This window comes from Sus scrofa, chromosome 2 (genome assembly GCF_054392235.1).
Source record: "Sus scrofa isolate SSC_HxYL_T2T_F1_AM1 chromosome 2, Sscrofa_HxYL_maternal_Yorkshire_Landrace_v2.0, whole genome shotgun sequence".
Taxonomy (NCBI): domain Eukaryota; kingdom Metazoa; phylum Chordata; class Mammalia; order Artiodactyla; family Suidae; genus Sus; species Sus scrofa.
This window is the reverse complement of record NC_139384.1, coordinates 96784438-96797456: the sequence shown is the minus strand read 5'-3', so window position 1 is coordinate 96797456 and position 13019 is coordinate 96784438. Positions and strand designations below refer to the sequence as shown.

Below are 13019 nucleotides of genomic sequence, written 5' to 3'. Positions count from 1 at the left end.
ATGGAGGATACCGCCTGGGTTCTCTTAACAGAAGAGCTTGTGGCATTATAGTGTAAAATTTACAAGAAGCAGGGTTCAAATGAATTACGTTGAATTTCATTGTAAGAAGAGATAAGTTAAAAATTGGCATATATTTTAAAAGGTAAAAGACTTTTGATCACTATGTACTAATTTTTCTATATTTTCCATAAACCCATCTTTTGTTGTTTGATTAATCAAATGGTAGTCTTTTTATTGGCTGAAGCTAACTGAGGGCTTTCCTTTCAAGGGTAGATTGGGCTGTTGAGTTCCTTAGGGATGAATTATATGACATTAATAGTATTATTTTCTATGCAGTATACTTTTAGAGTGAGAGGTGGGAACAGAACTTACTAGGATATTATCAAAGTGTAACTCATAACCTGTTTTCCCGAATGCATTTTTAGAAATGGAAATGATACATATTTATAACAGTCAAACCAATGGAAACATTGTAATGTGTGCCTTGCCTGAAGAGTGCTTTTACTTGGTATTGTAAAGCCCTGTTAAATTGTGATGTTTATCAGCTCCTGCCAAGAGCTGAATAAAAGCAATTGAGAAATCCACTGATTTCTTTCACTGCAAATTTAGCACTGGCCCTCCATGTTGCTCTTTTTATTACTGATTTTCTCTTCTGACAGGCAGTTAATCTCATGCTCAGAAGATGGCAGTGTACGCATTTGGGAGTTACGAGAAAAACAGCAGCGTGCAGCTGAACCTGTACCAACAGGTGTGTATCTTTTCTCAAAAGGGTAGTCTTGCTTTTTTTTCCTCACATGAAAGACGGAAGAAAGGCAGTTATTTGTAACAGGAAGAATAATATACAGTGTGCTCTAAATAGGCAGAAGATGTTTACCTGAAGTATTTGGCAATTGAGATACAGTATTCACATCTTATTTACTGTAGAAATGCCTCTTTATTTCAGTTTAGGTCAACTAGAATTTTATTATTTTGAAGGGAAACTATTATTTCTGATAATCCGACTAAATGGCCTAATGAACTGTTTACTCATTTATAGTGTCTTATAATCATGTCTGATATACAAACAGAATTTGTACCATCAGGTGTCAAACTCAAGTGCTCTTTCAGCCGTGAAGCATTAGCATTGAACTCAATTTATGCAAAAATACACTTCTGCATTTATATCGTAATCTTACAAGCTCTTGATTTTCAGGTTTGAGAAACAGTCCCAGTTAGCAGCCTTTGCATAACAAATCAGATGCTGGTACTGCTGGGATTTCTTATGGTTAATTTGAAGTCACAGAGAATTGTTTTGGGATACACATGTTGCTTTTCGTCTACCCTTTATTAATAAATATGAGTTGTAAATTTTTTTTTTTTTTGACATCGCCATTCAGGCCCTTCACTTTTCTCCTCTTTGATTCCTATTGCCTGTCTTTTTTCCATGTTAACATATCTTCACCAGTGGGGGAGTAGGGGCAATTAAAAAAAGATGTGCAAAAAACCTGGGTAGCTAAGATGAAATAACGCATTTAAAAAATCCTAGCATAGTGCCTGGTACCAGCCCCTTAGCCCTTGAGTAAAATAAGTTAGGAACACCTTTGCATTTAAATTTTGTTTTTGTGACGTTATATTATTCTAAGAAAAAAGCACAGTAATTTTGCAAAGGACTGAAATGGTTGTGTTTTTCTAGGTTTTTTTAACATGTGGGGATTTGGAAGAGTAAATAAACAAGCTTGCCACTCTGTTAAAAAGCAACAAGAAAATGCCACTTCATGTTCACTAGAACTTATTGGAGATTTGATTGGACACTCATCATCTGTCGAGGTATTGCTTTTAATAGGCATGTCAGTGTCCAGAGGATCTCTCCTTTTTGCTTCTCACTGCTCATTCATTTCGTCTCATAAAGACCTAAACTTTCCTCTCTTATCTAGCTTTTCGCTTAATCTAAACATGGAGTGGGATAGATTATAGTATGTGCAGTTAGGAGCTACCTTTACAGAGAGATGATTTCAAGAAGTGATGTGTTGCTTCTAAAAAATGGCCTAATTACCAGTACTTACGAGATGTGGGTAGATGGCTGACAATAAGGACAGTGCGAATCATGTTGAATATATATATATTATATGTAACAGTAGTAAATAGAGTGTGCATTGAGGATTATGCTTATGTATGTAGAAGTATAGTCTTACAGAATCTAATTTTAGGAGCCTTTATCAAATTCATGAACAAAGTGCTGTTTTTACCTACCTTTGAAGGATAATAATTTGTTAGCATTAGTAACACCTAGTATTTTGATTATCATTGTGCAGAATTGAAAAATGATAGCTGAGAATTATAGGATGCATACAGTCTAACTTGTTCTAAATTCAAATACATTAATATTTACTATAGGCATCATTGCCTGTCATGAAGGAATAAGATCAGTTGAGGAAGAGAGATGATTGTAACTGGTAACAATATAAGCGGGGTCCTAAGTAATGAATTTCTAAAATTGTTCTTCCTTATTTTATAGCCAGGGAGAAACAAACTATTTTTCCTTTGAAAGTGTATTTATGCTTGGAGTTTCTGATGTTGTTCCATGGGTTAAGAATCCAACTACAGTGGCTCGGGTTGCTGCAGAGGTGTGGGTTTGATCCCCAGCCTTGAGCAATGGGTTAAGGATCTGGCGTTGCTGCAACTGTGGCTCAGATTCAGTCCCTGGCCCAGGAACTTCCATAGGCTCTGGGTGGGGGTCATAAAAAATTTTATTTATTCTTAAGAGCAGCAGCAAAATACTTGTTATTGAGCATTTCCTGTATTTCAGGCACTGTACTTAGACACTGAAATTTACAAAGAGATAAAACACAGTCTTTGTTCTCATGGATCTTATACTTTAGGAGACCAGAAGGATACAGGCTTAATAAACTGGTAATGAAGGTTGCTTATGATGGACCCAGATGAGTAGTGGACAGTGAATACTCAGGAATTAGAGGAAAATGGTCAGTGGAAGATATGGATGAAACTTGAAGATTAGGTAGGATTAAGATAGTCTTGTGCCCATAAGCTTCCTGATGTTGGTACTCTGTCGTATTCATTTTTGCTTCCCTCTTAACAGGTAACCCGGTTGTTTTTGTTTTTTGTTTTTGGGAGTTGTGAGGAAGGAATATGGGAGGGCAAGGATAGACTCCACTTGGTGACTAGGAGCAGGTTGGCTAGGCTGGAAGACTGTGTTCCAGTGAAGACATGAGTAAGATACAGCCTTGGGCAAGTAGTTTGGGGTCAGATTATGAATGTCCTTTAATGTAAGGCTGAGGAGTTCCTCCTTTATTTTTAAAATACTAGGAACCATAAAAGGTTTTTAAATGGTGAGGAAAACTGTCAGGTGGCACATTTGTCATAATAGAGAAGTGCTGAAAATTAACGTTTTTAAAGTATCTCTGGCTTCACTGAAAACATCTTAGCTATCTCTTGAATTTCCTCATTCCTTTTATTTTTTGATCCTTACTCTCTGAGCCCAGTCCTATCTACTTGAATTCTGTTTCTTCCATCTCCCAGGGAAGTTTGCTCTCATGGTCCCTCCCCTACCCCTTCTCTCCTCCATCATTAGCTGAGATCTCCTGTTATTATCTTCAGAAGGTGTAAGTTATTTCTGAGAAGACTCTCATCCAGTTGTCCTGTTTCTCTCCTTTATTTCTCTCCTTCCTTTGAGGAGCTCTTCCTTTCACGGTTTCATTTATCTGCTAATACCAGCTCTTTGTTCCTCAGTCTGCATCATGCTTTCTCATCAACCTTCCATTTTTCTAGCGTTAGCTTTCAGCCTATTCCTTTGATGGACAGTTTAATGTTTTAGAAGCTTTCTCTAATGGTTTCATTTATTATTGATCCATGCCTCTTTTTTCTGTATATCTGTGGCAAATCATAGTGTGAACTGCATTGCTTAGTACCTGATTACTTCATCTTTAATTGGTACACTTATGATTTGGCTTTCAGAACTGAATTAGAACCTTCTTGAGGGTAGGGATGATAATATAGATGACACTCAGTAAATACTTATGGATTGATTGATTATATTTGTTTATATAGAGTGCTAAAAAGCCTTTGTTTCTCTTGGAGAATGTGGAATTCAGACATTTTATTGGTGACCATTTTTGTATAAGTAAGGCCAATAAAAATGATTAAGTAAAGCAGGTCTGGCAGGACTTCTTCTCACAAAAGTCTTAAAATCAATACTTGAAGAATTAGATAATGGTAAAATTTAAACAGTACTTGGGGAATGCATGTATTTTCCCAAAAGAGCTGTTATATTTATAGTTCTTAGTTGAGTAGTATTAATGGAGTTCTGATTATTAAAATACGAGATATGGGTCTAACATCTGTATATTTGTATGCAACTGTCATCAACACACTTTCTCATGAAAGATGATAGGAGTTTTACATTCAGATCCAAACAAGTCTCCAAGGTACAGGTCTTAACAAGCACATGTATTAATAGAATTAGTTTTAGCCTCTTCTGTTCTCCTTGGAATCCTTACAATCAGTAACTACAAAATTTTTTTTACAGATGTTTCTGTACTTTGAAGATCACGGACTAGTGACATGCTCTGCTGATCATCTCGTTATTTTGTGGAAAAATGGAGAACGTGAATCTGGGTTGCGCAGTTTAAAGTTATTTCAGAAATTAGAGGAGAATGGTGATTTATATCATGCTGTCTAGTGTAAGGAATTTGGAATACCTGTGCGTGGATATTGAACATTAAATATAGGGTAATACTCTGAAAACCATTACCATGATGATAAATTTTGCAGTTTTTTTTCTTATTACTCCATAAATTCCAATTGTTTGAATTCTTTTATCTGGGCTAAAAACCAGCAACAAGTTGCTTCTCAGGTATGAGTACATCCACCAAAGAAAACAGCACAGGTTTTTCATCTGACTTTTCACATAGCAGTTACCTGAAACCACTGAAGGAATGGGTCTAATTTCAGCAGTGAATTTTCAGAAAGTGAAATTTTCAGACTTCAGCACAAATATCTGTTGAAGTAGAATTAAATTATACCTCAGTATCCTTACAGAGATAAATTTTTTATGCTTTAAAAAATATATATACCAGAAATTGTATGAGCTTATGTTTAATGAGAATAGTACTTAGAACCTCTAACTAAATTTTTACTCATCACCAGGAATTAAAAGTTGCATGTGCTTTCTTTCATTTAGCTTTTTTTGGATTTAATATCTGACTCTGTTCCTCAAAATGAATATTTTAATTATCCCTGTCATTCTTTTAAAGATTTATTTAAGGAGCCTGCTTTTAAGGAAATAAAGATGCATGATAATTACAGAAGGTAGGATGTAGCGTATCTTGAATTTAAACCTTGAGATCTACAGAAAGCTGATGCTTCCCTGTACAAAATGAAGATTCCATAAATAATTGTACTTTGTGCTGCTGTGTTTTAGCTTTTTTTTTTTAAGGGCTGCTCCTATGGCATTGGGAAGTTTCCAGGCTAGGGGTCAAATTGGAGTTACAGCTGCCAGCTTACACTACAGCTCACGGCAATGCCAGATCCTTAACCCACTGAGCGAAGCCAGGGATTGAACCTCCATCCTCATGGATACTGGTTGGGTTCGTTACCGCTGAGCCACAATGGGAACTCCAGTGTTTTAGCATCTTAATTTGGATCTAGACCCTGTGAGGAAGTGTTCACAGTCCTATTGTTACTGTTTTAATTCACAATGAAAATAGCTTTATGGAGACATAAAATTTGTTACCTCCATGATAGAAGAATAGCAATGGAAAAATTAGCACTGCCTTTTAGCCAACAAATTGTTATTATTACGGTATATTTGAGCAGTCACACAGAGGCAGCTCTAATCTTTCATCCTGAGATTGAAGCATAGATAGGATCCCCAAACCAGGTAGACATGAAATGGACTGAATGCATCAGATTGTTGATCCAGAGTTATTTTTAGGCTTTTAATTTTTCTCCATTGATGGACTTAACTGTTAACTAGCTAGCTTTTTTGGAGATTCTACATTTAAGCCATCAGTTCATAAAGTTGTTGGCTTGACTGTATAAGATATTTGATGAATTATGAAAGGAATTCACAGGTCTTTAACTGCATTATTTCCAAATTTGTTCTGGATTCATATTATGTGATACTAATCTACTCATGGGAAATGATACACACCACAGGTGAGTGTGGGGAGCAAAGAGTACCATAAGGATCACTATCAGTCCCTCTGTTACCAGTGGGTAAACCCATTCATAGGGCTTGATGGTTTTGTGTTCACCCTCAAGTCAGAGATGGAGGAAAACAGTAAGATGGGAGCCTCTAGCAGGGACTCAGACTTGATGGCTGCTCAGTAGTTAGTTATATGGAGACTGCTGCTAAAAGTTGGATTTTCAAGTTAGAAGACTACAACTATAACTGAGGTCCATATCTGTTATATGCATTTTTTCTAATTCCCTAGCTTAGCTTTCAATACAATTATATTTGCAACACCAGAAGTAATACTATGCCGTGAGCCTTGTCACTTTTATTTAAAAATACCCTATTAACTCATTCTCTGGTTTATTCACATAATACAGTCAAGAGGCTAAATTTCAGGGATGTTTTATCATCCCTTCCATTTATCTTTCTCACATGGATTCTGGTTGAACAGATGAAGCTTATTCTTTGCCCACAAAACTATCCAGTCATAGCTCTAAAGGCAAGCAAATTTTAAAATCTTAAATGTTAGGGTTATTCTGATCCAGGTAATAGTGTTTTCAAACTACTTCAGGTTAACTAGTAGTAGTAGCAGTAATGTGACTTCTGTTACTGGATCATGTTATATTTTCCTAAATTAATATGGCTCCCCTCAACACAGAATATTTTAGTAAACACTTAAGTTTAAGACAGTTATAGTCTTCCCGATGGTATATGTATCAGATAGGTATAAACTATTATATTTCTAGTAAATTTACTAGTTGGAGAAATGTACTATTTAATTAGCAACTCCGTAGAAGAATTACACCATAGTAGACTACACTGATAAAGAGCAGAGCTATGCTAAAGCTTTAACACCTGGCAGTTTTAATATGATAATAGACATTACACTGAGTTGTAATGTTCATATAGAATAGTGTCAGACATCTGATGAATGTTACTTACCAAATGGACCAGAAGCGAGATGGTCAGGAAAGGACTGTTGTTGCCTCAGGCAAGCTTCTGAAGCCTAGGTAAATTATTTAGCTCCTTAAAAGGGGAGTCTGACATCCTGAATTTAGTGTTTCTGAAAACAAAGTGTGTGACTCATGAAATAAAGAACACTAAAACCAGAATTCTAAAATTATGAAAACTTTAGGGCAAAGGAATAAAATAAAACAGCTGTTGGGAATGAAAAATGGCTGTAGGAATTTAGTTTACAATTACTTCACAAAAACATTTTCAGCACATTTACATAATGAAGCATTACAATACAAAGCTAGCTGCTGTCCTGACCAAGCAAGTTCTCGTACCATCTAACAAAATAATTTAGATACATTTCTTTGCATGGAACTGTCATAGATGTTTCGATTTTTTTGGGTACAAAACATAGAAAAAAACGTTGGCACATTATGTAGTGATAAGACATTTTTTTCCTTCCCATGTATTAGTTCCAAGTGTTTCTGCATTCCAGTTTTCATTTGAAAAAAGTAACTAACTACTGGTTCAGTTAGTTTAGACGCTGTTTATGCCTCTTAGAAATGCAGCATGGAGTACAGAGAATTTGAGAGAAAAACAAACATTTTGTTTACTGAGTTTTTAATATTTATAATACATGGAGAAGGGCTGGCTGGTAAAAGAGAAAGGAAAATCTCAAGTCTGACTTCATGTAGATCACAGAAAGTTGTGAAAAGAGCTGTATAAAAATATGCACTTGTGCTTTAGAAGCTTTTAGCATACAGTTAGTAGCTTAAAATAGTATGTACGGCTTCCCCATATGCCTATTTTCTGATATATTTACACATCTTGCAACTCCCTTTTTTAAACGTCATAAAGCAAAATGGCATGATCTTAAATATAGATAGGTTAAAAACATCACAACTTTGAAACTTCCTCTAACTCCTCCTCACATATATACGTATAGATGGTATATGGTACAATATACTCTGTGGACTTATACCCAGAAAATTTAGATTGCTTTAATAAAAATTTTGAACAGCAAATGTATATATAAATTTTTTTTAAAAAAGCTTGTCCAGGGCATTCAGATTTAATGGCTTTTTTATATAACACTCAGTATAGTGCCTTGTGACTGCCTCTGTAAACCAGAAGTAAGGGAAAAACTCATGGATTCCCCCAAAATGGGATGTCACTCCCTTCCCCATCATGGATGGCTTTCTGCTGAAAAGAATCCCCTTTGCAGGAAAGAGGGCTACACGGGCTGCTGCTTACCAGTCTGGAGAGAGCACTCACCAGGCCAAGGCTGTGTTCTAACTCGGTGCCACACCATCGATCAGAAGAACCACCAGCCATGGAAGCTCTGAAGCTAAGTGGTAATTTGGTCCTAGGTGTTTTGCTCATTTTTGTGTGTTTTTATTTTTCCCCTTAGATATTCTTCTAACTCTTTCAGATGGCTGCTCTTGAGGAAAATAGTCAAGCTAAATAGTGACGGTGACTTTCATGATAAAAGATGAGCTAATCACTAGCCACGCTACATGGTCATCATTCACGGAGATGGGTTCATGGGCACCAAGTCTTTGCTGCTTGTGTCCTGCTAGTTACAGTGAATCAACTCCATGGTTTGATGAGGGCACACAGGATGAGAGCAGGGCAAAGGGTTTTGCCATATGTTTGTTCTGTCACTAAGTTATTGTGCAAAAGAACAGAGTTTTTCTTCATGAAACATACTTTCCTAAAAATGAAATTTGGGAACTTGAATGATTTCAAGGTCAGATATTAAACATTAACTCCTTAGCCTATACCTGTCATGTTCATTATAAAGGAAAGCCTCCTGTTTACACTACTGTGATTCACGGTGCTCTTTGTAGATGAAGAGGTCTCCTTCTCTGTCTTGGCTTTAGCTGTCAGATGGAAGCCTCAGACTTTTGCACTTTAGGTCATCTAGTGTCTTCCAGTGTTTGTAGTTATCAGCTAAATGCTGCATCAGGGCTGGCAGGTGTGCAAAGGCTGCAAGAATATAAAAGAATAAAAAGAAATCTGTTAATTTAGATCCCAGCAGCATTATAAGATGGGGGCTCTGCGGGACAAATCTGGGATCAGAATGGAAAGAGAGGTATCCTAAGTTAGGCCTTAAGCAAACAAACATGGGAAGAATAAATCGCTATGAAGTTACCAAAACAATCTGTGATTCAGAGTAGACTTAATATATTTTGTATTCTTTCTCGAGTTTCCTATAATAACAGAATAAAACTCCTGTAACCCTGGAAACATGTCCTGTGAAGAGTTGAGCACATGCTTATCCAGTAAACAAATTTCTATCAAGTCTGCCATGCACAAGGTCTGTGCTGGGGATGTAGAAAGTTTACCTGTACCCTAACCACACCTGGCCACAAACAGCTGACTTTTTAAAAAATGGCATTTCATTTACATCTTGAGGCCCAGCCTCTGTCATTAAGGTAATCATCATACAATGTAACAAAATACTCTGTTTGTGGGTGACAAGACATGAACTTTCTTACCATCCCAAGCATCAAACATGTCTGTTATGAAGTAGTCAATGAAGGAGATTTGGGACTTGGGGATGCTACAGGTATTCCGGTCAAACACTGGCATCACCACAGGTAGCCCCTGTCTCTTCTCTTCATCGGTCTGTAAGAAAGAACATGCACAAGGCTGTAGGGTACATGAGGAGCTGTCACAGTAGCAACTAGTTTCTCAGAACCACTCTTGTGAAAATGGGTCACCATCCGGTTGTACCTATGCGGAGATGGGCTCAGCAAGGTCCCAAGGTTTATGTAAGACAACCCCCTGAAGAGCTCCTGTGACCGAATTCAAGTCTTCTGACTCTCAAATCTCTTACACTGTCTTACGGCCCCTCCTGAAGCCCTGATCTCATCAGGGTTCATACCCTCTTTTCTGAGTTCTGTTTTCATGATCGCAAGGTCAAGGTTATTTTAAAAATAATACTATTAATACTAAGTGACATTTACACTGAGGATGCAGAAGCAATGGTGGGTAGAACTGCTGATGCTTTAGCATGAATCAAAGAACTGGCATCAGACTGTACCAACAGTCGCTGTATTATTCATTGCCATAAGCTTGCAGTTTAAAAGCAAAGCCAGTTTGACGTAAGACTGTCTTCATTAAAGCAGTAAGAATTATTAACCTTATTAAATTTGACTTTCGAAAATGTCTTTTCTTATATTCTGTGTGACAAAATTGGAAATACATATAAAAGCCCTTGTGCTGCCCATCAAAGTATGATGGTTGACTGGAGGACAAGCACTTAGGCTATTAGACTGAACTAGCTTTTTTTTTCATGGAATAACTGTTTTTACTCAAAAGAATGACTGACAAACTGTGATCGTTCAGACTGGGTCCTCCTGGTCATGCAGCTTTCTCAGGATATGTATAAATCTGAGTATTTTGTGCATTAGAGTATATGTTTATATACATAAGGTCATAACTCACTGAGTTGAAATTAAGAACCACATTTCCTGGTAGTGTGCTGAGCCAGAGGCCAGCTGATCAGAGACCTTACTTATAACTTTTGATTTTTAGGTCACTTTGGCTTGTGAACTTTAGCATGTTCCTTCCTGGGAAAAGGACACTAAAACAGGGAATTTATATTAAAGAACTTAAAAGCTGTTCTTTTCCATTCTCCAGTCACATACTTTGAGCCTAACTAGAAGTAAGATTTTAAGTCTTCTCTGGTTCCTGGGAAGCCCATTAATGGCCTCCTACCGCCTTTCAGCTCAGTTTGCTCATTTTAGATGAGTCGATCGGGCAGCCTTCAAAGTATCCACTATTATTCAAGGAGGATTTTGGGGTTTCCCCCCTCTCTTTCTGGCAAGCTAAGAACTGCCTGTCCTACATCTCTTTAACTCATGGGCTATCTTCCCATTGTGAAAGCTGTAGTTAACTTACCGCCTTCTTGGCTGGCCTTTGCCCCTGCCAACCCTTTTAGACATTATCAGCTATTCTTTATCCTGCCTCAGTGGTACATTCCAGCCATGTAGACCTCCCCTCCCCATGCATTACTTGTAGTTAACTTGGGACAGGTTTGTTTTTCTTTCACACATTGCAAACATCTATAGAGCCTTTACTTTGAAAGTATGCCTGGCATCTTGTGGCCTGCTGCTTTCTGGGTTATTCTTTAGTTTCCCTTCACACTGCCAAAGTGAAGTATATATTGCTACTATCCTTATATAGAAATCCTATTTTTCCTTCTTACTAATTTTGCTCATAATGCTTTGTTCTTCCAGAAAGCCCTTTCCCATTTCTAAATTTCTAAATATTTCAAAAAGAGAGCTCTTCCACAAAAGCCCTTCTTTTATCTGGAAGAAAAAAAAAAATCTTAACTCTTAGGACTCGACATATACCTCCTTTAGAAGTATTTTCATTTTTTTACTCATGTGTGGATTTATGTCAGTATCTCTCCCCTACTGAATTATGAGCTGCCCGTGGGCAGAGATTTATTTTACTTATATCTATGTTCCCCACAGTGCACCAGGGAGATAATAATAATCTAGGAATGAATGGGTGAGTTCCCAGTGTTTGTGTAAGTTCAGGATCCAACAATTTGAGGGTGAAAAGATACTTTCAAAGGCTCGGTTTATCCCTGTTTCCCTAGCAAGGCTTTGGTTAGTGACCAGCCACATTAGTCTCTAGAATTCTGCTGCTGGTAGGAATGAGCCATTCCTTTCCAGGGAGGAATCATTTACTTATATACTGGGACCATTCCAGAAAAAGAAGTGGAGCTTCCCTAGAGAGGCAACACACCTGTGCAAAGTACTCCTCAGAGATCCTCCCGGCCCATTCAATACACAGGTCCAGGGGGCGGCATGGGTTGGCCACGTCAGCACACTTAATCATCATGCGCTTGATCAGGAGTTGGTTTTCAGGAAAGTTTTTCCCAATAGGGTTGCAGTCACAGTCGCCGCCTTCAACCTGCAAAACAGATTGTCAGATCAGGGCTGGTTCAAGGGAATGGTGAAGCCCACAAGGGCTAACTGACCAGATATTAGAGGGCAATCACCCAGGCAAACTTAAGTACGAGACTCAATGAAGGATTTCTCCCATCCTTAATCCTATCTGTGATACACTGGTACATTCGTGTTGTGGGTGGGACCCTCAAGCAATACAAACACATAGAGCTGAGGAGGTCCAAAGTCTTAGCACCACACAGCCACAGCCTCACTTCCCACCTCTTCTCCGGAGGTGACTGCTACAAGCAGCGTTTTTTTGTTTTTTTCCTGAAAAATTTGGTATGTAATCTTAAAGAGAGCTTTTCTCCCAGTTTTATCAGGAAATTTGTAAAAGCAGAAGTTTTATTATTTTTTTAATACCTTAAAAGACCAGGAAATAACACATATATGTGACCCTTTAATTATTTCATTCATTCCTCCTCCTCCTAACTGCCAGCTCCCTCTCTCCTGTGGCCTTCTGTCCCGCCTCTACTCACCCACCCCCTACCACGTTGCTTCTTTCTCTTACATTCTGAAGGTTGGTGTTTTGATTACTTACCATTGGGAAGGTACTGCTTGCTATGAACAGTGCAATAAATAAATCTCAATGGATTTGGGCCTTACTGGGATAGATGACCTTCCCAACTCTATTAATTCTATGATTCTGTATAATTTTTCCCTCTTAAATCCCAGGTCTTTGCTCCCCTAAGACCTCTGTGGAAGGAGAGGGTCCTGGCACTGTGCTGGGGAACCCCTAGGGGATGGAGCAGACGACAGGAGAGGTGGATACTGTCTCTTCATCCAGGCTGGTCATGCAATGGGTCCCTCATATAGTCTCCTTACTGACCATCAAAGTTACATTTTTGTTTGTTTTTTGGCCATGCCTGCAGTACGTGGAAGTTTCTGGGCCAGTGATTGAACCTGCGCCACAGCAGTGACAATGC

The 13019-nt window shown here is 37.9% G+C and overlaps 2 protein-coding genes across 27 annotated transcripts in view; one reads left to right on the top strand and one right to left on the bottom strand.

The window, feature by feature from the left end:
* The window catches only part of WDR41 (WD repeat domain 41), a 57691-nt gene extending 49540 nt beyond the window's left edge, over nt 1–8151 (top strand). For all 3 annotated transcript variants that reach the window (XM_085013890.1, XM_013994928.3, XM_085013891.1), the window contains 3 exons: nt 660–748; nt 1673–1806; nt 4523–8151. In XM_085013890.1, coding sequence (XP_084870016.1) covers nt 660–748; nt 1673–1806; nt 4523–4675 — 376 coding nt within the window. In that variant the 3' untranslated portion in view covers nt 4676–8151. The remainder of the gene's footprint in view (nt 1–659; nt 749–1672; nt 1807–4522) is intronic.
* PDE8B (phosphodiesterase 8B) overlaps nt 1–13019 on the bottom strand; it is a 329914-nt gene that overhangs the window by 5997 nt on the left and 310898 nt on the right. For 20 of the 24 annotated variants that reach the window (XR_014838095.1, XM_021084468.2, XM_085013883.1 and 17 more), the window contains 3 exons: nt 11891–12058; nt 9628–9757; nt 7288–9115 (listed from right to left, as the gene is read on the bottom strand). Coding sequence is in view for 19 of the 24 variants with exons in the window: in XM_021084468.2 (XP_020940127.1) it covers nt 9006–9115; nt 9628–9757; nt 11891–12058 (408 nt within the window). In the remaining 5 variants the exon portion in view is untranslated. Of the gene's footprint in view, nt 1–3446; nt 4994–7114; nt 7236–7287; nt 9116–9627; nt 9758–11890; nt 12059–13019 lie in introns of those variants that run through there. The other 4 variants (XR_014838091.1, XR_014838094.1, XR_014838092.1 and 1 more) reach the window with 4 other exon arrangements.